The sequence below is a fragment of the Hipposideros armiger genome, unplaced genomic scaffold (assembly GCF_001890085.2).
Source record: "Hipposideros armiger isolate ML-2016 unplaced genomic scaffold, ASM189008v1 scaffold_67, whole genome shotgun sequence".
Lineage (NCBI taxonomy): Eukaryota > Metazoa > Chordata > Mammalia > Chiroptera > Hipposideridae > Hipposideros > Hipposideros armiger.
The window spans coordinates 4,278,858-4,301,538 of NW_017731417.1; the positions used below are offsets into that span (position 1 = coordinate 4,278,858).

The 22,681-nt window shown below is 47.2% G+C and overlaps 1 protein-coding gene across 3 annotated transcripts in view; it reads right to left on the reverse strand.

Annotated features, from left to right (window-relative positions):
* Positions 1 to 22,681, reverse strand: part of FBLN5 (fibulin 5) — a 73,861-nt gene that overhangs the window by 44,910 nt on the left and 6,270 nt on the right. For all 3 annotated transcript variants that reach the window (XM_019642283.1, XM_019642284.1, XM_019642282.1), the window contains one exon: positions 19,628 to 19,882. In XM_019642283.1, coding sequence (XP_019497828.1) covers positions 19,628 to 19,882 — 255 coding nt within the window. The remainder of the gene's footprint in view (positions 1 to 19,627; positions 19,883 to 22,681) is intronic.

Consider the following 22,681-nt stretch of genomic DNA (forward strand, 5'->3'; position numbering starts at 1 on the left):
ATGGTGGTGGTGGTGGTGGTGGTGATGGCAGTGGCGGTGGTGGTGGTGATGGCGGGGTGGTGGTGGTAATGGTGGTGGTGGTGGCAGTGGCGGTGATGGTGGTGGTGGTGGTGATGGTGGTGGTGATGGTTATGGTAGTTTACATAATAATCTATCATTCTTTGTTTTTTATATTTTGTTTTTCCTAAGGGCAGGGTAGAAAAGACAGCAGCATGAAAGGCATTTCTTCTTGACTTGGAGTATTGCAACAGCTTGATATTTTTATAAAGAGAATTCGTGATTTTATCTCCCTAACAATTTTTAATGAAAGGGAGAGTTAGTGATCTTTGAGGTGTGGTGTGGGTACCTGCATACCTGAGGACAGGTGGGTAGCATAGATGACGGCTCCAGGCCCCTTCATTCTTTCGGGTAATTATCCCCTCATGTCAGGAAGGGTGCATGTACAATATATCCTGAATCCGCTGGTGAGCACATCCTTTGTTATCTGTCACTGTTGGCTCAGAACAAAGTTATGGTCCTTTTCTTTCTTCTCTTTCCATGTGGAACCTGGGACCTCAGGTATAGCTCTTGTCCACTCAGTGTCTAAACTTCATCTGGTAACAGTACCCCAATTTTCCTTTGAGGAACCACCTTTCCCCACTCTTCCAGTGCTTGTACCCAGGTAACTTTAGACCCACAACTGGTTCCAAGGTTGGACCTGTGATGTAGGCTTGGTAAGTCATGTTGCCGGTTACAGTCATGACCTCAGGAATGGGCATGTGACCCAAACACGTCCTTTTGCTGAAGCCCTAGGGATTGAGGCATTCTCTCTGGGTTGCTAAACTGGTAAAAGAAAAGCCGGAAGCTGTCAGAGGCCACTGTTTGAGAGAGCATGCCATAAGAAAGAAGAAGGAGAGGAAGAGAGAGAAAAACCAAGTCCAAATCATACCCACTTAAGCCCTTGGATCCAGCCATGAATTCTACTCATGGACTTTTCAGTTATGAAAAAATAAACGATGTGGGCACGTAGTTTTTTGTTGTTATTGTTCTTGTGTTTTATTTGTTTGTTTTGCTTAAGCTACTTCGAGCTGGATCGCTGTTACTTGCAACCACATCAGTCCTGATGATTAATACACCGAGTGTAATCAAACTGCCCTGTAGTTCTACTGAACCACAGAGTCCTGATGTGGGCATTCACTTTGTCAAAAGCCAGAGCACCAAAAGTAATAAGTGAATGTGTTTCATTTTAAAAGGTAAATATTGAGACACCTGCTCTGTGTTCCTAGAAATGTCTGCAGAACACATCAGTCTAAAGGAGTCCTTCCCAACCTTTTCCACATCGAGGCATTTATAGAAAATTCTAGAAGTGTGATAAGGCACAGTGGAGAAAGCAAAGGTGATGGGTCCAAGGGCTCAGGCATCCCAAGCCCCTGCCACCCATCCCAAGAGCTCTTCCCAATTGATCCCAAGGGACCGATCTCAGGCACACCTCTCTCCCAGGTGCCAGCTGAGAAGCTTTACTAGAGAAAGCAAAAGTGAAAGGTGAGGGAACCTGTTTTAGAGCAAATCCTCCAGTGAGTCTTCTCTTAACAAGACGGGTGACCAGCTGTATCTGACAGTCCATTCTTCATCCTCCATACACTACTCTGGAACAAACTTCTTTTAAATTATTCGCGTTGTTTTTCAAAATCTGCCTGCCAAAACCCAGCTGTTTCTGCACCGTCAGGCTTTCTGGGGTGTGTGGCTCTGGATTCGTGGGAAGGACCCCACACCCTGCTGAAACTGCCTTTGCTCTCTACAGCAGACCCAGACTTCCAGCCAAGAAACAAAGGGGCAGAAGGTCACCGGACTGGGGGTGGAGGGAGGGGTAGTCTTAGAGCTGAGCCAAAAGAATGCCATTGTTCCAGAAATGATTGAAGAGTTTCTTCAAGGCTGGCCAAAGGAGTCCTTCTCTTTGAACTCTGGGGGTTGAAGAATGCTGAGCTCCCGGTCTGCAGATTCTTCTGTTGACCCGTCGTGGTCAAACAAGGATAGACGGGTGGAAAGAGCTTCTTTGCTTTATAAATCCAGGAGCTCGACTTTGTCACTGATGAGTGCAAAGAATCTAAGGAAAGGCATGTTGCTGTTGCTGTTTTCCTAACGGCCGCATCTTCCTGTTTCTCCGGCACTGATTACCCAACTTTCTTGGACAGCTGACCCATCCACAAGCCAACAAACATTATCAAACCCTCTCTGTGTGCATGACAAGGAGGTAAGGAACAGGAGAGGGATACAGATAACTAAGGCATGAGGCTGCAATACCTCAGGAACACAGGCATACTTTTCATGTAGTTTCAGGTAAATGATGATAAACGCTCCCAATAGACGAACATGCTAAGTGTTTGGGGAACTCAGGGTAGGGTGTGGAGGGAATTCCAATGGGCTTTGGATGGGACAATAAAGATCAAGAAAGCCTTTGAGGAGAAATCACATATAGACTAGGTTATTAAGGGCAAGAAAAAAGAATGGCATTCCCTGTGATGGATACAGCTCTGGAGGAACAAGGCTGTATGCTGTGTTATGGACTAAACTGTATTTCCCCAAAATTCATATGTTGACATCAAATTTTGTCCCTCCAAATTCATCTATCGAAGCTCTAATCCCTAGTACCTCAGAATGTGACTGTATTTGGAGATAGGTAGTTAGATACCTTTAAAAGGGCAATTAAGTTTAAATGAGGTGATTAGCGTAGCTCTTAATCCAATATGACTAGTTTCCTCATAAGAGGAAGACATTTGGACACAAAGACACACTTAGAGGGAAGATAATGTGAAGACGGACTCCTATAAGCCAAGGGGAGAAGCCTGGAACAGATCCCTCCCTGGAGGCCCTCGGAAGGCTCCAACTCTACTGACACCTTGATCTCAGGCTTCTATCCTCCAGAACTGTGAGAAAATCAATGCCTGTCGCTTAAGCTCCCCAGTCTGCAATACTTGTTACGGCAGCCCGAGTAGACTCATATGTTCTGTGTGCTCCCCTGGCACCTCCCACACTGGAGACTGCCACCCGACCTCCCAGAGCGAAGTGGGCAGCCTCACCTTCCTTCGTCCGTCCAGTCTCAGGGCTCTTGTTGACAAGACCCTGTCAATATGCGTGTGGCTCACGGAACCTGGTTCTAGAACCCCACACAGTCTTCTTCATGGTCAGTAGGCTGCACTGGAATGTGACCCTGGCAAGCCTTCTCTCCTCATCAGAGCTAAAAGCCAAGTTGCACTATCTCCTTGTTGTCTTAATCACTTGCTATTTTCATTAACCCTTTTGTGGCTTGTCTGCCTCGCTTTTTCATCTTCAGGAGGATTATGGTAGCGGCCATTTTTATTCCATGTGCAACTCATTATGGAGCTCGAATGTGGAAAGACCAGAGGTCTATAACTTACAGAGAAGACTAAGCTTGGCGTATCCATGCAGCTGGGTTAGGGGAGAATTCTTGTGAAACCAGACTCTAGCTCAAGGAACTGAGACCTAGGCCATAAGCCCACTTTTAAAAGGCAGTTCCAATTAATCACCTTATCCTGACAAATACTAGCCTGGCCAAACTGCTTCGAATATAAAAATGAGTACGGGCAACAGAATCAAAGATCCCAAAATTGTCAATCTGAGATCCTGTATTGTTCATTTGTGTCCTCAGTACCTTACAACGAATGAGGGAGGATCTAAACTAATCTTACAGACCACCCTCCTCTGTGAAGCCCACAGGTAAGCAGTGACTTGCCCAAGGTCATTCAACGTCCGAATCCAGTCTCTTCTCTTGGGATTAGGAATCCAGAGACTTTGGGCTGTATCCCAGCTCTACAGATGACCTTCCCGGTGACCTTGGGCAATTTGCATCTCATCCTGGTCTTCAGATTTCCCAACTAAACTGTAAATGTCCCATCTCTGTGTTGCCTTCCTTGGCTTTCTTGGGCAGAATTAGTTGCTCCTGTGATACTTAGTCCAGGGTGGCTTTGTGGTCTCCACAGGAGTTGGCGTCCCACCTTCTACACACACACACACACACTCCATTTCCTGTGTGTCCTCAAGGAGCCCTGCCCCCTAGCTGGAGAATGAAGTGCTGGCCAGCTCAGCCCAAGCCCACCCTCGGCACTCCTTGGCCACCGTAATAGCTCTGGGGGATCTATAATCACCTCAGTTTTTATCTCCAACTCCCCCTTGCCAGGGAAGATAAAATTTTACAGTAAAAAACCAATTCCAGTCTGGCAAAATCTCAGCTTTGTTCTTTTGAAACCAAAGCATAGGACGAGGCCTCAGACACTTGAGAATTCTGAAAGTACCACTTTGGGAATTATGAGATATGTTCTGTGCAAGCCAGACATAAAACTTTAATTCACTTACCCGGAAAGTTCCCAAGAGGTTTACAGTTGTGGCGGCTGGGCTGGGTCGCACAGTTTATTAGAACGTGGTGCTGACAAGCCCAAGATCAAGGCTTCTTCCCTTTGTGCCAATCTGCTCAGTGCAGAGGAAAACCCTGAGCTACAGGCGCAGCCTGCACTCCCCCAGCCCCTACTACAGCTAGCTCTTCTGTCATCTGTCCCAAGGGCGAAGAGTGAGGCTGTGCGGGATCTTCCTCACCTGCTGACAGGTGATGTGAGTGTCAAGGTTTAAGCACAGCATGGAGATGGGGCGGACTCTGTGCTCCACACTTGGCCGGATGTCCTGTAGCTTGGTTGGACTTCTGACAACCCTCCTTCAACCCAGGCAGTCCAATTCATTCACCTGGGATTTTATGAAAATTGTGCATGCAATGTATACACAAAATTAATAATGACCCTTAGAAAAAGCTCGAGTGGGAAACGTTAAAGAAAAAGGTAACAGAAGAAGAGATCAGACCAAGTAAGTCCCAGGGTTTCTGTCAATGTTTGGCCTTCTTCCTCTCCTTACATGTGGGATGATTATAAAGCAAGGGGTCCCAACTGAGTCTTCAGTCAATGTTCATTTCACAAATACTTACCAAGCACCAGTGACAGCCAAGCACTAGGAATACAGCAGAAACAAGGTAAGAGATGGACAGACAATCAATGAATAAATACAGCCAAGACATAGAAACAACCTAAGTGTCCACTGGTGAATGAACGAGTAAAGAAAATGTGGTTTTATACACACACACACACACACACACACACACACACACACACACACTGGAATATTATGCAGTCATAAAAAAGAAAATTTGCACAAAAATGGGTGGAACTTGAGCGCATTATGCTGAATAAAATAAGTCAGACAGAGAAAGACATACACCATATGATCTCACTTACACATGGAATGTAAAAAAAATAAAAATAAAAAAGAGCTCATAGATACAGAGAACAGCTTAGTGGTTGCCAGAGGCAGGGGGTCAGGGTTGGCAAAATGGGTGAAGGGGGTCAAAAGGTGCAAACTTTCAGTTATAAAATAAATAAGTCCTGGGGATGTGATGTACAGCATGATGACTAGTTAACTGGAATGCACTGCATATCTGAAAGCTGCTAAGAGAGTAAATCTTAAAAGTTCTCATCGTAAGAAAAAAATTCTCTCACTGTGTGTGGTGATGGATATTAATTAGTTATTGTGGTGATACAGTATAAACAAATATCAAATCATCATGCTGTACACCTGAAACTAATATAATGGTAATGTCAATTATACCACAATATTAATTATTAATTAAAAGACAGTTATCACTCAGTGCTTCTCAAAGTGTGGTTCTCAGACTAGAAGCATTAGCGTCCCTTGGAAATCCAGGCCCCGCCCCAAATCTACCAAATCAGAGCCTGGGGGGTGGGATCCAACAATCTGTATTTTAAGTCCTCCAGATGATTTTGTGCATGCTCAAGTTTGTGATAGATAATAATGGTAAGTGCTGTGGTGGAGAGTGACTGCAGGGTTACTTTGGACAGGATGGTCAGGGACGGACTCTTTAAGAAGGTGACAGCTAAACTGAGCTGAAGCCTGAAAGAGGAGAATGAACCCAGCAACATGAAGAGCCAGAAGAGAGTTCTAGAGAGAACAGCAAGCGCCAAGGCCCTGAGGTAGGGAAGAGCCTGACGTGTTTGAGGAAGACACAGGAGGCCAGTGTATCCTGTGAACAGCAAAGACACCTGGGACATTTTACAGGAGGGGCAGGGTCTGAAAGTCAGCAAGTTTTGACTCTCCTATGGACGAACTGTGGGATGCTGGGACAGTCACGGAGCCTTTTCAGGTATTCTCTAAAGTGGGGAAAACAATATTGAGCCTGCCTACTGGGCCATTGGAGAATTCAGTGAGTTAGTGGATGTGTAAACACTGGGGAAAGCAAGAAGCAGTGTTCAAGTGGGAATTATTACAATTAAGGAAGCCGACTAAGGATGTAACCAGAGTCCAGCCTCCCGCAGTGAGAAGCCAATAGACCACACGCCAGCGCTACCTGGATCCTAGCCAACACCCACTCTCTGGAGCTAAATGAGATTGAGATGATCCTTTAAAAGGGTCATTTTCCAGAAAGGGGAGTTTTCCAGAAAGGCCTGAAAGTGCAACTTATACGTTTCCACCCTGCCACTCACTCTAAGAGGATTCTTGGTTTCATAAGGAGTCTGTGTCTTACTCCAGCTGCTCGCAAATTCTCCCCAGGTGTTATAAAGGCAACGCCAGATTTCTCATGGAATCAGGCGATGTGTTATCATCATCGTCAGAGCCAATTTCACAGCCTTTCACTGATGCCCCTTTCCTGAAGGGACTCAGAAAAGGACCCATCTCTGCCTCGAGCTTAAAGGAAGGTTCCAACAGGACTCGGAGAACATGGAGGTGATATCACTATGAGGTGGCCCAGTCATTAGCCCCCAGAATTAAATGAGATGCAAAAGTACTGCCTCAAATGAAAACACACTATCTCCAGAATCTACCTGCCTCCAGAAGCTACTCTTCACCTAGGTGTCATAAGCATTTTCACATCCTGAGTGGTCAGGGCTGGAGGGAGCCTCAGAGATGGTGGTCCAGCCCCTCTTGCATAGATGAGAAAATGGAGCCCAGAATCAGAAGCGACTGGAACTACAACCACCCACTGAGCTTGCTGCAGTGCTAAGATTAGACCAAGACCCCAGTCTACTGGGCCCCTGAACCAGGAATCTTCTCCAAACAGATGTCAACACACCATCACCACCCAAAAACACCAGTGTTCACAGAATAAAGCCCAAGCCACCAGCACAATATTCAAGGCCCCAGTCTAGTTCCTGCCAAGTTTCTCAGCATTATCTCTCACTTTATGCCTGCCTTGCACCCAATCCATGGTCGTGCTGCTGCCACGCGCCGGGTATCATGAAAGGGTAGGTGACCATGGGCTCATGACCAAGGCTGGCCCTCACCAGTATTCCTTAACGTACCGTGAAATTCCTTCCCTCTGTGTCTCTATTGATGCTCTTCCCTTGACCCAGAAAGCCCTTCCCCATCTCCCACATAAAAATCCTACTCAGTCCTCCAAAGGTTCACATCAAGGCCATCGCACCCACTCCCAAAGCAGAAGCCCTGTTCCTTGTGGGCACTCCTACAGCACCTGGCAGTACTACTCTCGCCACTTCTCACACTCTGGCTCATGTTAAGACTGCTGAATTATGTACATCCACCCCTCCCCAAGCCCCACTCACATCCGCTCAGCTGCGAGATCCTAAGGGCAGCGACCGAGTCTTATTCATCTTTAGATCCTCTTCCAGCACTTGGCAGTATCTGACACAGAGATGTGCTGAGTGAATATCTGTTTAATCAAGTGGATGCACAGATGTGCAACACCTGTCTTTATGGAAGGTTTCTGTGACCACTCCAGCCAGCGCCAACCCAGAGCCCATTACCACCTTCTGTTGCTGCCCCATTACACTGGGCTATAACTATGTGCGTGTTGGGTTCTCTGTTCCCCACCATCCCAACCCCACTCCTGGCAAGAGCGTGTGAACTCCCCAGGGCAGTAATGATGTCTGATTTATCTTTGTGTGTACAACACAGACCCCAGCACACAAATAACAAATGAAGGAATAAAGTCCATTAATGATAATAAATTAACCGATTTGGACAACGGAGACACAATCAATTTCTCTTGCTCATTTGAATCCTATACATCCAATTCACCATGCGCAGCTTTACTGCTTGTTCAACAAATATCTATCAGGAGCTTAAAGTACAATGGTGAGCAAGATAGAAAGTTACTGCTGGATAGAGAGATATTAAATAAATAATCACAAATGTCTAATTATCACAGTTACAGAGCGTGCGCCAGAGGACATGGTACGGGACGCTGTGGTCACTGCTAAGGTCACTCTGAGTTCATCGCGTGCCCTAGTGGCCCCGTCCCATCATGCTTCACTTGGTCCCAGTGGCCCCAGCAGAGACCCCTCACCCAGCTCAGATGCAGAAAACAGATGACTCGTCTATCTCCCCAATGGGAATAAGGCAGAGTCAGGTCTTCTGTGTGCCTTTGCGTTGTTTCATATACTCTCCCTCCAATTATTACCCCTATTCCCATGGGAACGATTGAAGATGCCAATTTCATACTGGTTCCGGATGCAAAGCCTGTTCTGTCTGACCTCATTGATTCCTGGGGGATATGTTAAGACCTGCGAAATATGTGGAGCTCATAAATCAACTCTGGCTGGGTTTCTGCGAATGTTTTAGTTTGAAGGAAATTCAAACGGCACTGACAAGTCCCCCAAGCCTCCCTGCTTCCCGAGCCCCGACCCGCCCGCGTCCCCTGGAGTCTGTGGAGGCTGACTGCCTGGGGCAGGGCCCAGTGCTGGCTGTCCCCATCTCCCCTCTGGCCCAGCTCCGACAAGCCAGAGGGGAATGGGAGGTCAGTCCTTGACATCCAGTCTGCTGTCTGAGGCCCTCTGGAGAGAAGGAATCCTGTGAATGTCCTTTTCCTGCCAGCCCCCAAGGAGACGGCCCAGGGACCCTTCCCCAAGCATGTCCCTCTATTTCCAAGATAAATAGGAGCCTCAGGCCCGCTGCTGGGCTCCAAGGGGTGCCAACGGCATCTCACAACTGAATGGCGCCCCCTGGAGTTGTGGGAGGAGCTGGCCCTGGCTGGAGATAAATCCTTGGAAACCACCACCACCCCCATAGCAGGGAAATGAAGCCCTGGCTTCAAGGTGGGAAGAGCACAGCCCACCACAGAGTCCCCTTTGCTACATCCCAGAGGGGAAAGGGCAGTGGAGGTAGGTCTCTGCAGAGTTAATATGACCGGAAGGTTCTTCACAGGCACCTTTTCCCATCAGGCTCTCAGCTACAGTGTAAATTCAATTCAGTTTAACTCACTGAGTGCCAGTGGTGTGAGGACCCAAGTTGGGTATGGGCATACATGGTGACCATGGCCCCAGCCCACAGGGCATTCAAGGAACAAGGAGACTCTTGGTTATCTTGGTCCCCTTTCGGCACCCAGCATGGTAAGGGCTGATAGGGGGTTCTTTGAGTGAGTTATGAGACTCAGTGTGGAAATGAGTGAAGGTTTAACTGTGCCCACACTCTACTTCCATTCATTCATTCATTCATTCACTCATTCATTCAGTTGACAATCACTTGAGAGCTCACATTACCAGGTGCTGTGGATAAACTGTGGATACTAGTGTAGTACCTGCACCCAAGGAGCCCTCTGCCCACTGCCCCAACCCCCACACCCATGCTCTGATGAGAACAGAGGGCACCTGCCTGCCCTCTGTCACACATCTGGGGGCTGCCAGGAAGCTGTGGTGTTTCTGCCTCAAAGCAGGAGACTAGCTGGTCTGTCTGCTGGGGGACGTCAACTGCCTTGGGGGTCTCTCTGATGAGGGGTCAGCAGCCCACCAGCACTTCCCCAGTCATAGCCTGCTGGGCCAGCATGGTCTGGAATCTGTCTTTCTGTCTGTCTATGTGTCCCTGTGTCCATGCGGCCAAAGGAAGAAGAGAACAAATGTACCCTTGTCACTCAGCACTCCCAGAGCTGAAAGAGCCCCAGAAAAAGGCTCAGCGGCAGCCTCTGGCTGAGTGCGGTCCGAGTGGAGAAGGGAAGTCTCATCTCATGGTCACAAACTGAAAGGCAGTTCCTCTCTTTTTCCCTCCCCAAAACCTCCCCACCTGGGATAAGCAGCCAACAGCACCTGCTACTCTCTGACCTGTGACTGGGCAGAGATTGGTAGATGGGGAACTAACAGATGGCTGCCCCAACGAAAAGTGGGGGTGACAGCAGCAAATGCTGAGGGAATGTAGACCTGACTATCAGACACTCAGCCTCAGAACAACCCCACAGGTGGGTACTAGAGTCCCATCTGGTAGATGGGACACACCAAGAATTTAACGCCCAAAGCCAGGAGAACTGTGCAGGGACGGGATTTTAGATTCATCCCCGTATGTCTGAATCTAAAGCCAGCCCATGCTCTTCCCATGGACGGCATCATACTATCTCCCACCACTCCCTGGACTAACAACCCACTCCCTCCAGGTCCTTAAGAATATAAAGATCTCCTTTCTTTCCCTAACAGCAAGTATTATCACTTGGGCCTATGAGATGACATTTATATCAAGCTATTTTCGGCAACATTAGATATGATTCCTAATTGATGGCGTTCATCTGTTTTATTGTACTCAGGCACATACTCTCCATAATACTAAACTTGGCATTCATTTGATAGTTTTTACTTCTTTATTTCATTTAGTCCATTCCTGATAGCAAAAGAGCTCCGGAAGCACTGGGTGGAGGCGGGGCCTACAGGTGCCCTGTGGACACCATTCACACAAGCAGGTAAGAACCGTGGGGAATAGCTATAGAAGTTGCCCGCTGTAGGTACAGAACTTAGGGGAGCAATTCTGGTCTAGAGTTCACAATTTCCACCAAAAGAACGCTGGGAAAGAAATCTGCTTGCCTTGATGACAGTCCCCTTTCTCTGTTTCAACACATTTGGAACCATCGTGCGTCTTTGAGAAACACCATTATCATGCATCTCCCACTAAATTAAAACACAGACGGCTAACCAGTGTGTTAAGTGGCCTGCTGCCTTGCCCTGGCATTTGAGGCTATTTGCAACCTGGCAGGTACTACGACCTCCTGCCCTCCAGCAGACACCCTCTGGAGACCTGGCCATGCAGCCACCTCGGCCAGAATCTTCCAAAGCAAAGCGGATGTTGAATGTCCTCACTTCCATCCTCTTGCAATACCACTTGCTTTTCACACAGAACTGGCTAATTCCAGAACGGAACATAATTAATAGAAACACAACCAGACCAAGGGATATAAGGTGAGAGCCAAGAAAAATTTGTAGGTCATTGAGAAAATGGCCATGCTAGGAGTGCCTACTACACAAAGGCACCGAGGGCAGCACGTGCCCCGCCCACAGGTTCCCAGGCCAGGGCCAATGCCCAAAGTCAGCTGCAGCTGTGGGTGGGCGGGGCTACCTCATACACGGAGAATGGGCGCGGTCCTGGCAGGAGATATCACTGAGCTTGTGGGCTGTCTGAAACCCAAGGAGAGAAGGATCACGTCCCGGAGTAATCCAGACAACAATGAGTTAACAGAAAATCCAGACTGTCTGGACACAAATGTTATCTTCCCTACGGATTGGGAAGATTTAGAACAGCAGAACATTCTAAAGTAGGAGGGGACCCGTGAAACCATCTGGTCTAGGGAATTTAAGCTTTTTGTGTGCATGCCATGAACCCAGTTTGCAGACCATTGAAGCCCATGGCACCTTCTCAGAATAATGCTTTTAATTGCATAACATTAAATTTTAGGATTGCAGAAGAAACCAATTATAGTGAAAGACCATTTATCAAAATATTAAAAAAATTAATTTGCAATATAGCAATATATATGCTTCTTTATCAGGACATTAAATAGCAAGAGTGGGCAGCAGGTCTACTATCTTCTACAATGTTGAAGTAGTGATAAGTGAGAGTGATATTTCAAAATAATATTTCAAAATATGTTAAATCTTCAAAATATTTCAGAACAAGGGCTACAGCTGTAATGCTATATATAAGTAGCTGTGTTTCTCTTGTTAATACTGTCACAGATACTGCTAAGAGTCCACAGCTTATTGCTTACATAATGGAAAGTAATGTTAAATTTCACTAGAAGTTGGGTGGGGAGCAGCTGTGGGGGGGGAGGGAACATGAAAATGGATCCCCTGAATTCTATCCACAGACCCCAGATTAAGACCCCCTCACCTCTTCTTTTTGCAAATAATAAAATTTAGGCCAGAGAGGCCAAGTGACTTTCTTATTGTCACACAGCTAAAAAAAAAAAAAAATCTGGAATTGAAGTCCAGTTCTTATTGATGTCCTATCTTTTCCCTTTACCATTACAGCATGCTGCCTCAATTTAGGCTTTAAAAATACTTTTTAGATTTTTTTTTGTTTTTAAACAAAAATAATACATTCTTCTAAGAAATCAAACAATGTGGGATTACATTTAAAACATAAGGTTTCTTCCTTCCTTAAATGCAGTCTTAAGACTGGACAGATGGACTAGAGCCTTGCTGATCAAAGTGTGGCCCCTGGACCAGCCTCATCGCATTACCAGGGAGTTGGTGCAAAATGTGGAACCTCAGGCCCCACCTGAGACAGAACCTGCATCTCCCCAGGTGACTCATGGGCACATAAACGCTGCAAAGAGCTGCACTGGATGACTTCCTGGAGTCCCTGCTTTGCTGAGGTCTCCTTGGAAACACAAATCACCCCAACCCCTAAACTGAATAGTAGCAAGAATTCAACCTTCAACCCTTTAAAAAGACATGCTCTATTAAATCTAATCCCCAGAGGAAAGAATAAACAATAACAGAATAACAGAACTAAGAGTTTGGAGTAGGACAATTTATAACAGAATGATGAGATTTGAAATGATGAAAACAAAATTATAATAACTGTTATCAACCCTTACCACGAGTCAATCTCCATGCTAGACCATTTACATTCATTATCTCATTTAATTCTCACAAATATCTTATGGGAGTTGGTACTGTTATCCCTGTTTATAGATGGAAAAACAGGTTCAGAGAGACTAAACTGCCTGCTCACCCTCCCACACATGGATTGGGAAAGACCTGAAGCGAGATGGGACAATCTGAGTAGGGGGGCTGCACTTGAACAAGCTTGCTGAGGCCCAGTTCACAAGGATGCCTGAGCAAATCCAACCGTGGAGCCCCCACCTTGATCCTGGGTCCCATTTCCTCCCCAAGCCTGCCTGGCCCCAGTGCCCTCAGCAGCTAAAGAACCAAGTGGCCACAGCTTCCTGCGTTTTCCTTCTTGTCTCATCCTGAAGACTTGGTTTCAAGTTGCAGCCCAAGTCTGTATAATAAAATAACAAGAAAAGCCTGTTGGGCCGGCCGAGTGGCTCGTTGGTTAAGAGTTGGCTTGGGAGCATGAGCTCTGAGCAGCAGGGCCACCAGTTCAGATCCCACATGGGCCAGTGATGCTGCGCCCTTTACAGCTAAGATGGTGAACAACAGCTCAACCTGGAACTGGGCTGCTGTGAGTCGCCGGTAATGGCATAGGCTGCAGCGGGGCTGCAGTGGGCTGCCGTAAGCTGCTGTGAGTGACCGGCAGCCAGCGTGAGCGGCTGGCTGGCAGCTGGCGTGAGCCACCCTGAGCGGCCCTCCAATGGCCGGCGACCTAACTGCCTCACCTGGGAAGAGCGCAATGATCACAATATCAACATGGGCTAGTGAAGTGATGTCCTCCACAGCTAGACTGAAGAACAAAAAGGACAGCAACTTATCTGTCCCCCTTCCCTGATTCCCCAATAAAATCTTAAAAAAAAGAAAAGAAAAGAAAAGCCTGCAGGAGTCTGTGACATCAGGGCTAAGTGAGGTTCTAAGCGCCCCTGTCCTAGTCTTATCCACTGGGAACAAATGCCACGTTGGAATGGCTTCTCATTGTTTTGTTTCACAGTTTAAATAAACCCAGGCTTCGCTTGCATCTCGAAGCAAAATCTGGGCAAAGCACTTCAGGGCTTGCAAAGTGGGTATGTACCAAGCTCAGTGTTAGGTCATTTGAAAGGTTTTAAAGAATTAGGCCGCCAATACATTGTCAGACTCTATGAATCTTTCCATGGGTTATCAACTCCAGACCCTAGCTGCTTCTTCCCCAAATCTTTCCCCATCATTATTTTTATTTTATTTTTTTTAAGATTTTTATTGGGGAATTGGGGAGATGGGAACAGCGCTGGGGGAATTGGGGGAAGGGGAACAGACAAGTTGCTGTCGTTTTGTTCTTCAGTCTAGTTGTGGAGGACGTTGCTTCACTGGCCCAAGTTGGCACCATCATTGCNCTCTTCCCAGGCGAGGCAGATCAGTCGCCAGCTTCTGGACAGCCCCTCACTGCGGCTGCTGGCCGCTCACGCTGGCTGCTGGCTACACACGGTAGCCCATGGCAACCCACTGCCACAGGGGCTGCAGCCTACGCTGTTGCCAGCAACTTCCAGCAGCCCAGCTCCAGGTTGAGCTGTTGTTCAGCATCTTAGCTGTAGAGGGCAGTGTCACTGGCCCTCATATGTGGGATCTGAACCAGGGCCCTCTGGCATCCCAAGCCAGTTCTTAACCATCGCGCCACTCGGCCGGCCCTCCCCATCATTATTTATTGTGTGATACTCCATGCAGACTCTGGACAAGGCATTTTCACATTATGTGAGGTAAGCAGTGTTATACCCATTTTACAGATGAGAAAACGGACACCCAGGTCTCAGAGCTAGGAGGTAGCCAAACCAAGGTGAGAATCAAGGCCAGTCTGACTCCTATGTTCCAGCCCTCTCCAGTCCAGGAGACACCCCCTTCCCATCTCTGCCTTCTCAGGAACTTATCAGAGGCCATGCAGCATTTCGGCTGCTTGCTTTATGTTTTGTCTCCCTTCCCTGACAGTACGCTCTGGAGAGAGCGCCATGGCATTGCCCAGACTCCCTGCCCCCTCAGCGCCTAGACCAGAGCCTGGCACCAATGAGGTGCTCTGTATACATTGGTTGAGTACATACTGGCTGGCTTTCAGGAAAAATAACTGAAGAGAAAGCCTCAGGCCAACAACCATCCATCTTTCCAAAGAATCCATATGTGTTCTTTCTGCCCGCTTGGGCGCTTTGATCAATGAGGAAACCCCAGGCCAGGAGGAGGATAAAGATATGGCTTCATCACAAATGGCCAGAAGAATTCCTGCTGCCCCTGGCAGAGCACAGCTCTAGCAGAAGGCTCAGCCACACAACCTTTCATGTGCATTAGTTATTGGTGCAGTCCCTCACTTTGCCATTGAGCCAAGCTGATTAGCAAAGCCAGAACTAAGAATGCCCACCCGGAGTGGTGACAAACTGAGCCCCAAAGGGGATGAATACTCAGAAACAAGGGGTATCCATGTTCAGGGACCCAGGCCAAGGGCCCCGTTCCCAGACGCTGGGTGCTATGATAGAAAGGTTCCTGAATGGGGATTCAAATCCGGGGTGCCCCAGTCCCTCAGCTCAGCTCACCCCTGTCCCTGAGGCTTCAGCACCATCCTACTTCTGAGACGTCTCCTGGCCAGCTCAGAACGCTCTGTCTGCATTTGATTTTGCCTTTTGCCTGAGTCTTGGTTGTACCCTAGGTAGGTAAGGCTTCCTTTCAGCAGGCCTCTCCTCCTTGCCAATTAACCATGTCCGTCTGGCTCTCCATCCTGAGAAGTGGTAACCAGATCTTCTAGGCGCCTAGGATCTGGGGAAGGCATTGTAACAAGCCACGAGTCCCACCACCCTTGTAGAGGTGGCCCTGGTGCTGAGCACCCCCAAGCCCAAGTGCCCGTTTCCTTAACGACACAAAACTTTCTGGGCTCATGGGCTGTAATTCTTGAGTCACTGTTCACTCTCTACAAGTCCCAAGTGATCCAGGTTTACATCTAGGGATCTGTGGGCTCAAACCAAACTTCGTTCCAGAAGGAGCAAGATCTAGTCCCCTTCGAAGAAGAAGCCAAAACGGAGACATGGAGAAGGAAGCTCAGAGGCCCAGGGGACCCAGCACCGAGCCTGGCCCTGCCGAGCCTGCAGCAACAGGGCATGGTCTCTTCTGGGCAGCAGGGAGGAAACTGCTTCCTTGAAAGTGGGTCCAAAACTCTGAAAATGTCAGCCACCATGAAAGTGGATGTCTGTGTGCTTCTGTAAACTATGGTATAGAACTTTGGACACTTGGAAGAAGAAACTGGGCATAGAGAGAACAAAAGAGCAAGGGCTCTACCGGGGAAGCGGTTTGCCAAAAAAATTAAACCTCAATCGGATCAAATCTCTAGATCTAACTCATACCAGTTTACAGAAAACTAGAGGGATGAAGGAATCTGTTAACCACCACCACAAGAATGCCATCAGCAAAACCCCAAATGTAGGAAATTCTACAGGACGAACAACTCAGCCTCTTCAACAGATAAGTGGCAAAGGGAGCAAAAAAGATGAAGAGCGAGTTAAGAGGCGTGTCAATCAAATGCAATTTGTAGACTTTGGATCTTATTCAAATCAACCAACGGGACAAAAGGCATTTCTGAGACAATCAGGGAAATTTGAACACTGCCTGGATATTTAATGATAAAAAGGAATTATTATTGTTGATTTTTGTACATTTGATGACAGTATTGTGGCTTTTTTTTTTAAGACTCTTTATCTTGCAGAGATACATTCTGAAGTATTTAAGGATGAAATATGATGCCTGGGATTTGCTTTAAATAAATCCACAGGGTGAGGGTAAGGAAGAAATGAGATTTCGTCTCTGCTGATAATTACTGAAGCTGGGTGATAAGTAGGTACGTGTTCATCATGTTCTCTCTGCTTTTGTCAAAGTTTGACAGAGCAAAAATATTAATTACAAAAAAATTGTTTTAATAAAAGGAAGAGAAGGCCCCCATTTTTCATCATGGTCCAGTACTGACTCTCTGAGAGGCTTTGAACAAACCTTTACCTTGCTGAACCTCAGTTTCCTCCTCCGGGGCCTGAACGGGTTCGAAGCCTGGCTTGGCCTTCAGTATCCTGTATGACCTTCAACAGGTTTCTTAGCCTCTCTGTGCTTTGGTTCATCATACACTAGGAATAGTTCTACCTCACAGGGTTGTGGTAGGGATTAAGTGTGTTAATTCAGGGGGAAGATCCTGGCACACAGCACTATATAAGTGTTTGCTATTATTACTGCTGCTGCTGTTGTTATGGTTTATTATTTTTTTATTCTGAGGAGGAGGAGGAGACCCCTTGGCAGAGGTGGTCCTCCTCTCCCAGAACACTGAAGTTTCAGAAATGTGTCTCGGTTCTCCCCGGCTGCACACCGCCGCTCATTCCGTCCTGCCTCCTCAGGTTCAGACCTACGTTCTGCAAACACCAATGTCCTCCTTCTCCAGGCAATGACAGCAACGCCCCCTCCCGGGTCCTGCCCGCTCTTTGGCCCCCGTGTGCCTTGCTCCCCTGCTGCCTGTTCCCAGGCCCGCCTCTCTCATCCTGGTTCCTGGAGGGAAAGTGGTGGAAAGAGACTCCCTGCCCTGTCCCCTCTCCGGGCCGGGACACCACCTCTTTCCGTGCCCAGAAGGACCTCTGTAACTCAGGAAACAATGGGGTGGAGTAAAGGGAAGTTAGATGGAGCTCTGGACTTCTGAACGCCTCAGGCTGAATTTTCTGGAAATGGATGGGCCTGGTGCCAGTCCTCGCTAGGGTTCCTAGATTGTATTTTTCCTACAAAAGGGCCATTATGAAGGCTCCGCATCACCCATGTGGCAGGTTTGGAGCTGTAAAACTGCATGACATCATAGGGACCAGGAGATGAATAGGTTTCCCAGCCCTGTCCTTATTCTCCAGGGCACTGGGATCCTGGAAAGAGGTCTTTGGGGTGAGGGGTACCGGGGGAGAGGGCAACGCTTCAGAAAGCCCTGCCGCAGTTCCCAGTTGCTCTACAAAAGGGACCCCAGGAGACTGCCTAAGACATCAGGTAGAGCAGCCCCCCTTGAAAACCTGGAGTGCCTTAGTCTGTCATTACACCCCCTTCCTCACTGCAGAGGTGCTCACGTCACTGGGCGTATCCAGCCCCCCACGACATCCTGGAAGACAGCGCCTCTACCCCAGCCTCACTTTCTCTTCATTTGCTGTTGAGATCATTCCTGTACCAGACGCGAGAGGCCTTGCGGTCGAGTTAGGAGAATGTGGACTGGTTGGCAGGAGACCTGGACTTCCATCCCACCTCTGCAGTTACCTAGCTCACTGGAGACCACGTTCCCCTTTCCATAAGAGGAAGTGGCTTAAGTTAAGGGTTGTTAATGTCCCTTCCAGTTAAAACGCTCTAGTGTTCTGCTGTTTGTTATAAAAGAGTGAGTTCCTATCGTCTCCACCACAGCTTCAGTCCATGGCTTGACTGGACGCCACACCCTTTCCCTTTGCACAGTCATCTATATTCAAAGTGACCATCAACCAGCTCCTCTCTCCTTCCCTCTCCACGCCTCACCCCTTGAGACCAGTGAGAATGGAGAAGTTTGGGTTCAGGTGCATCCAGTTTTCCCTTGAAGCGATGAAGGACACTTGTTTGCATATTATTTGCATGTATTCAAATATAAATACATGTTCATTTGCATGAACATATAGAAGACATTACATAATAACCAACCCAGCCTCACTAACAGTTGGTTACAGCTCAACACTCCAGAGCCCTAAAACGGGACCAACAAAAATCTCACTAAGTAGACCGATGCCTTCCTAAACTTTTGGGATAAAGGGAGGAAAGACGAGAACTTCAATTCACATTAATTTTTATCACATCCTTTAAATTTTTCTATCTTATGTATGCTTTATACTTCCCAAGCCATATTAGCATAACAGAAAAATGTATGTAATTTACAAATATGCATATAATGGGGGTCCAGGTGCAAAAAAAATTTGCAGATGGAGCACACAAAAAAGTTTGGAGCCATTATCACTCTAGACCAAAGCTGGAGATAATTACACAAGTTTTGTTCTGACCACAGCCAAAGCCACCAGGGAGGATTCCAGGTAGCCCTCCGCCAAGGCCACACTGGCCAACAGGACACCAGAGCTCACTAGGGTACCCATCACACCACTCGCTCTCCAACTCCTCTGGGCCTCATGGCACACAGTCTGCTTACCCCGGAGATCTACTCTCACCCTGAGCTCCCATCAGCGAGGCTCCTTTCAGCCAAAACAATTTTGGTTTAGACTCAATGAACCCACTTTCTTTCCAGAACAGTTGGTCTTGGCCCTCAAGGCTTCTTTTATTTCTGGAACATAGGCTCCATTCAAGGGGTGCTGAAGAGAAAGCAGGGGTCCTTTCTAGATCTCTCTCTCTCTGAGAGTCACTTACTAAGTTTGACCAAGTGCATTTGTTATTGAATAAAGAAAATATGAGCTTGGTCTTTAAATAGGTAGGTGCTAAATAGGTATGACTGAAATATGGATGAATGGATGGATAGACAAAAATAAAGAAAATACGAATTGGCTTTCTAGAGAACTGTCAATAAGACAGAAAACTAAACTACTCCTTTGGTGGGAGGATACCCAGAGACAGGCTGCTAAAAGGGAAAAAACTATGTAGAAAGTAAGTCATTGTTTCACTGGTGCATTGAAGGGTAGCTAACAACCCACTGGGGTGGACCAGCTGGATTAGGACGTGGCCTTCACCGGAGCACAACGGACAGGAAGCTAAGATGCTGGGCTACTCACCCACACACTGATTGCCTTCATCCATCTGGAATCCAAAGCGGCACATGAGAGGCCTCGAAATCGTGGGGTAGTTTGGAGCTGAAAGCGGTGGCGCAGCTGCTGGGTACGGACCTGAGTAGGGGTTCGAGTAGGGGTTTGAGTAGGGCCCCCGATACACTGGGTTTGTTCGGGGGATGCATAGGTACCCGCCGTTCTGGTTAACACACATCATGTCTCCTCGGCAGGCCTCAGGGATGGTCCGGCATTCATCAACATCTGGAAGGTGACAGAAAGGATGAGCATTAGTGGTCCCCGGCCATGCTGTGCCTGGGGCTTATTTCAGCAGAGCTCTGTACCAAGAGAGCCATGAAGGACCCCAAAACATTATTTTCCAGCATCTACTCCCAAACATTTAGGCCAATGCCTGGTTCATCACCAGCAGGGACCCCCTAAGGTTGGCTGAGTTGAATCAAATTGACCAGTGTCACCCAAACATCAGCCTTCAAATACCACCATCACGATGTTGGCCTTAACCACCAAAACCGCTATTATCATGTGCTTAATACTTTTTTAAAAATGAACCCACATTTGAAGCCCAATTAAATGTATTTTTTTTAATTTTACATGACTCCAGCCAATGAAAAACACTATCAATTAGCATAAATAGAAGGTAACAGTAAATCTATAACTACAAAAACGGTGTTTTTCTGTGGGGTGTGTGCCATCTCACCCTTGTGTGCCATCCTTGTGTGCCCTAAGGATGCTCGGGAAACACTGTGATAGACCTAAGAATCATTCCCATTTCTACTCCAAATAACAGCTGGGCAGGAGAAAGAGTCCCTTGCTCAAGAAAAGCAAGGCTTGGCCAAGAGCTAGTCACTTGTGAAGTAGAGCCTTACTTGAAAGTCAGCTCACACTGTGCCAGCAAACAGGGCCCGTTTGCACCGGGCTGGTGCTCTGCTTATTATGCCTGGTAGGGGAGGCAGGTATTCTAGAAAATCAGCCTTGCTAGGCCAGGTCAGGGGAGGCCTGAATTCTGGCTCCAGCATGAGCAGCTGACCTGAGCCTCACACACTGGGTCCCTCTCACCAGCTTTGGGGGCTGCTTCATGTGGGACCACCGGCTGGGGGAGAGATGCCTGAATCCTGACGGCTCACCCCAGCCGTCTCCCCTGAGACCAGCTCACACCAACTCCCACCTCAGGAAAGGGAAAAGTTGAGGCTCTGAATGCCTCGTTCTGCAGCTGTCAGCCTAAAATCATCCTAAAACTGGTGGGCCAGGAAAGATGGCCGCTGCCTCTCTCTGCGTCCCTCAGCACCTCCTCATCCCCCTCCCCCTAAATCAAAGTGTACGCCAGGATTTTCCACGGCAGGGTTTTACCCTTCACCACTCGTCATTTTTTAAAACCATCTATCTGCCCTCTGGTTCTCTGAGCTAGCTGGTGTGAGCTCAGGGAAGACAAATGATTTGGCCTGAATCAAATATAATTAAAAAGCCAAATACATCCCTGAGGTGGGGGCAAGTGGGACTGCCTTAGTCTTTTGATTAATATGTGTCCTATGCACCATCCACAGCAAACTATACCCTGAATGTCCTTTCCACCCTTGGTCTTTGCTTATGCTATTTATTCCTTCTACCTGGAATGCCATTTCTCAGGATCCTACTCAGTTTTCATATATATATATATACACACACACACACACACACACACGTATACATATGTATATATACATATATATCTCATTTTTCTCATATACATAATCTCATATATATAATTGGGTATCTCTATATACATATATACGTACATATATACACATACATGTATGTGTATATATTATACTCAATTCAAATGTGACCTCCATGAAGGCTTTCTTTATTGACCCCAGACATAAGGCATCTCTCTCTCCCCTCCTTTTACAGGGCCCACTGCTATCACCTCAACTTGGCAATGACTTAATTCCTCCCTGTAGAGTTCACCCCATCTAGGGCTACTCTCCCACTAGATGGGGTGCTAAGAGAACAGCCCCCAAAGTCTCGGTGCTAATCCTGGGCACCTGTGACTACATTGGGTTACATGGCAAAGGGGAATTAGGTAGCAGATGGAATTAAAGTTGCTAATCAGCTGATTTAAAAATAGGGGGTTATCTGGGTGGACCAGCGTAATCACATAAGTCCTTAAAAGTGGAAGAAGAGGCAGAAGAGGAAGAAGAGGTTGGTCATAGAGATGTGACAGCGGAAACAGATTCAAAGCATGTGAGGGACTTAACTCACAGTGCTGGCTTTGAAGAGAGAGGAGAGGGCCATGAGCCAACGAATGGGGGAGGCCTCTATACCCTGGGACACATCCTCAGCTGACAGCCAGCAAGGAAACGGGGGCTTCAGTCCTACAGCCGCAAGAAACTGAATTCTGTGGAAATGTAAATTGGTGCAGCCACCACAGAAAGCAGTACGAAAGTTCCTCAAAAAACTTAAAAATAGAACTACCGTATGATCCAGCAATCCCACTTCTGGGAATACATCCAAAGAAAACGAAAACTGAATCTCAAAGAGACATCTGCACTCCCATGTTCACTGCAGCATCATTCACAATAGCCAAGGTATGGAAACAACCTATGTGTCCGTCAATGGATGAATGGATAATGAAGATGTGATACACAGACACAGACACACACACACTGGAATGTTATTCATCTCCAAGAAAGAAGGACATCTTGCCATTTGCAACAACATGGGTGGCTCTTGGAGGCATTATGTGAAGTGAGCTAAATCAGAGAAAGACAAATACTATATATGTGTCACTTATATGTGGAATCTTAAAAGGACAAACTTACAAAAATAGTGAATAGAATGGTGGTTGCCAAGGGCTGGGGGCTGAAGGAATAGGGAGAGGCTGGTAGAAGGTACAAACTTTCAGTCATAAGACAAATAAAAGTTCTGGGGATCTGATGTACAGCATTGTGACTATAGTTAACAACACTTAGTTTAAGCCACTAAGTTGGTGGCAATTTATTATGGCAGCCATAGGAAACTAATAACAGATGGAAAGCTCCTTGGGGATAGGGATCAATTCTTACT